This window comes from Camellia sinensis, chromosome 4, assembly GCF_055761805.1.
Source record: "Camellia sinensis isolate YWXY chromosome 4, ASM5576180v1, whole genome shotgun sequence".
Taxonomy (NCBI): Eukaryota; Viridiplantae; Streptophyta; class Magnoliopsida; order Ericales; family Theaceae; genus Camellia; species Camellia sinensis.
This window is the reverse complement of record NC_138964.1, coordinates 223,890,498-223,893,642: the sequence shown is the minus strand read 5'-3', so window position 1 is coordinate 223,893,642 and position 3,145 is coordinate 223,890,498. Positions and strand designations below refer to the sequence as shown.

At 38.9% G+C, this 3,145-nt stretch overlaps 1 protein-coding gene across 1 annotated transcript; it reads left to right on the top strand.

Moving 5' to 3' along the window:
• The first annotated feature begins 1,034 nt into the window (after nt 1-1,034).
• Nucleotides 1,035-1,914, top strand: LOC145824466 (serine/threonine-protein phosphatase 7 long form homolog). The gene is made up of 2 exons (XM_082924136.1): nt 1,035-1,182; nt 1,268-1,914. The coding sequence occupies exons 1-2, from the start codon at nt 1,035-1,037 to the stop codon at nt 1,912-1,914; spliced, it is 795 nt and encodes a 264-aa protein (XP_082780262.1).
• Nucleotides 1,915-3,145: the final 1,231 nt, after the last annotated feature.

Here is a 3,145-nt window from a genome sequence, read left to right as displayed (position 1 = left end):
TTATTATGAGAGTTTGGCACATCTTTTAGACATAATTGTGCTAAACTTTGACCTTTAAAACTATATATATATATATATAGGGACTTCAAAAAGAGAGATGTATAATAAATCTAAGTAACCATGATTGAAAAAAATTACAAAGATACCAGCCTGTGTCAATGTGTGTGGCCTTTCACTTTCACTTTCACTTTCACTTTCATCATTTTTCCCATATGGTCTGTTCAATCAAAGGCATCCCCCCCAACCCAATCAATGTCATTCCAAGCCTAACTCTCACAGGCAACCAACACCTTTTATTTATTTTTTCTTTTTCTTTTTTCATGTGGGAAAAAGTCAGATTAAGATGAGAATCTCTTCAAGCAAAACCAAAATACTGTTCCACTCTCTCTGTCTCTCTCTACACAAATTTTGATGAAATACCAAACTTTGGTAGACACTTCCCTCTATCAATTGATGATGAGAACTAATTAATATTAATATTTTACAATACAAAAATGTTAAAAATTGATAATTTTGCTCCACTATTTATATCATTTTTCCGACACAACCATCACCTCATATTTGTAACCCCTCTTCAATTTTTATAAAATACATCTAACTGTTTATAGAAATGTCAAAATTTATACTAATTTGACACTAAAAATAATGATGCTAAAATTAGACAATTTGAATGACAACTCCATTAAAGCACAAAACTGTTATAATGCAAGTATGATAACTCAAACAGCAGCAACACAATAATATGAATTGCATCTACAGCTCATTTTGGATTGAGTGATTTGGGAAGAAAAGAAAAAGAAAAGCATTTCTCTTAGTGCATATCACTTATTCTGGAAAGGGGTGAGAAATGGGGTGAAATGGCAAGAAATAGAGAGAAACTCATTTATCTTATAATAGAAGTGAATAGTTGCAATTTCACTTTCCGAAACGTTCCTACCTCTCATTTTAATCAAATCCAAGCTTCGACCTAGTCTTTCATCTAGGAGAACTCCATCTTCATATTTTGCTGTTCTCTTTGTCTACATATTGAGATCATGGCCAAGGGAAAGCAAGTTTTGGAAGATCCTGACTTCTATGGTGGTGAAGAAATAAAGAGTGTCATTCAGAAGAAGCATAATAAAATCTTGTTGGAAACACTCATTTCGCTTTCTGATAATGAGGAGAGCCATAGATATGCCCTAGGTCCAGCTTTCATGCATGAATATACAATACATCTTCAAAATTACTATCCTGGCATGGGCGATAAATTTCTCTGATTTTCCTCTAGACTGGTCCAAGTGGCATCTCTCGAACCCTGTTGAAAAATGGCCAATCCCTAATGAGAACTGGACAAATTGGGTTGATAGGGTGGCCGATGCAAAAGGAGACTTATGGAAAGAAATAGGCATATATGACGCTATCATGCTAAGCAAAATTAGAATTCAAATAGATAAACACCTATTCTTTGCTGCTCTCTTTTTCTGGTGGGTTCCCACCAACTCATTTCATCTTAACTGCGGGATGATGAGTCCCACCATCTTGGACATAGCTGTGCTAACAGGCCTTCGTCTACATGGGGAAGAGGTTTGTGCTGTTTTTTCCACTGCCAAATCCCCGTGCTCTATCAGTTATTCTAAGACAATGACTGCTTATGACAAGTTCATAGACCTCAGCATTGACCCAAATGGTGTGACTGAAGACGAACATGTCAGGTTCCTAGTTATGTCGTTGAATAAGTTCCTTTTCTGCAATGTTTCTCATAAAATCACTAAGGATTATACTGAGCTAGCCATAGCCCTGGCTGCTGGTAGAAAACTTGCCTTATCTCCTCTGGTTTTGTCCCATCTTTATAGGGTTCTAGTGGAGTTTCTGAGCCGAAAATTCTTGAACACCGATGGGCCCTTTTGGCCACTCCATCTCTGGCTGCAGGCCTAATTTCCAGAGATTGGCCCAAACATAGTTCCATGGAATGATGCTCCTATTTACGGCTTTACATATGCACTATCAACTCCACGGGTGTCCCTCCACCTGCTTCTCTGAAATTGGGTGAGGGATTGATTACTTCTAATCCCAGACCTGCTCAAATTGCTGGAAAGAATAAAAGGAGAAGCAAACCTTTATTGAAAGGTGCTTCTGAGTTCTAACTATAACTCCATTATAAATATGAGAAGTTTTTCAAATTTATATGGCACCCAAATGACCACAATGGAAGTGAAGTTGGTCAAAAGTGGGTCCAATATTACCTCTTCAGATCACCGAGTTATACCTGTGTTCTCCACTTCTATTATTCCAAATGCTCACCGGATCGTCGGAAACCGCCAAGCAAGCCTCCAAACCACCGTCCTCCGCCGCAGATCCGCCGCCCTCTAAATCCTACATCCCACCAATCAAAAGCATAGGTAAAAAAAAACAAGGATTCAAGCTTTATAAGAGAAGGAACAGCCTCAAAAATGGCCTCATGATCAGCCTCAAAAACAAGGAATGCACTGACCTTTAACAAAGTACAGTCGATCACCGTCGCTGCTGCTCGTCACTCCGGCGAAGGCCGTCGTTCACCGTCGTCGGTCACAGGAGATGGAACAAATTTGAGATTTTTGATTTTGAATGATTTTGGAGATTTTAGGGATTTCGGTTTGAGCAATTTAGGAATGATTGAGGCGGAATGATTTTAGGAACCAAGTTTCGGTTTGAGGAATTTCGATTTTAGGGATTTTGGAGATATGAGGAATTTAGGAATTTGACCGCGAAATGGGATAGAACAGCGGGATAACAAATTTTATTTATTTGCGACGGTATATTTTAACCGTTGCAAATGAGAGTAATTAATAAATGAAACGACATCGTTTTACCAGAGTTTTTTTGCGATAGGCTTCTGCCGTCGCAGATGGTCCACCATTTGCGACAGTAACATTTAACCGTCGCTAATAATACGTTTTTTGCGACGGTATACCGTGCGTCGCCAATATTTCTGCAAATTTCTTTTTACAATCTTTAGCGACGGAATACGACCCGCCGCAAAAGGCCATGTTTCTCGACGGTAGATACACGCCATCGCAAAGTCGACTTGGGCACATCTCTCACATAGTGCATCTATCACACTTTGTGTTCCCTTTTAGTATATCTATCATACTTGCTCACTAAGTGCATCTATCACACTTCGTGCTCG

Coding starts and splice junctions, on each gene's coding strand:
- LOC145824466 (XM_082924136.1), top strand. CDS start 1,035: ATGGCCAAGGGAAAGCAAGTTTTGGAAGATCCTGACTTCTATGGTGGT. Junction 1,183..1,267: donor GAGCCATAGATATGCCCTAG/GTCCAGCTTTCA, acceptor ATTTTCCTCTAG/ACTGGTCCAAGTGGCATCTC.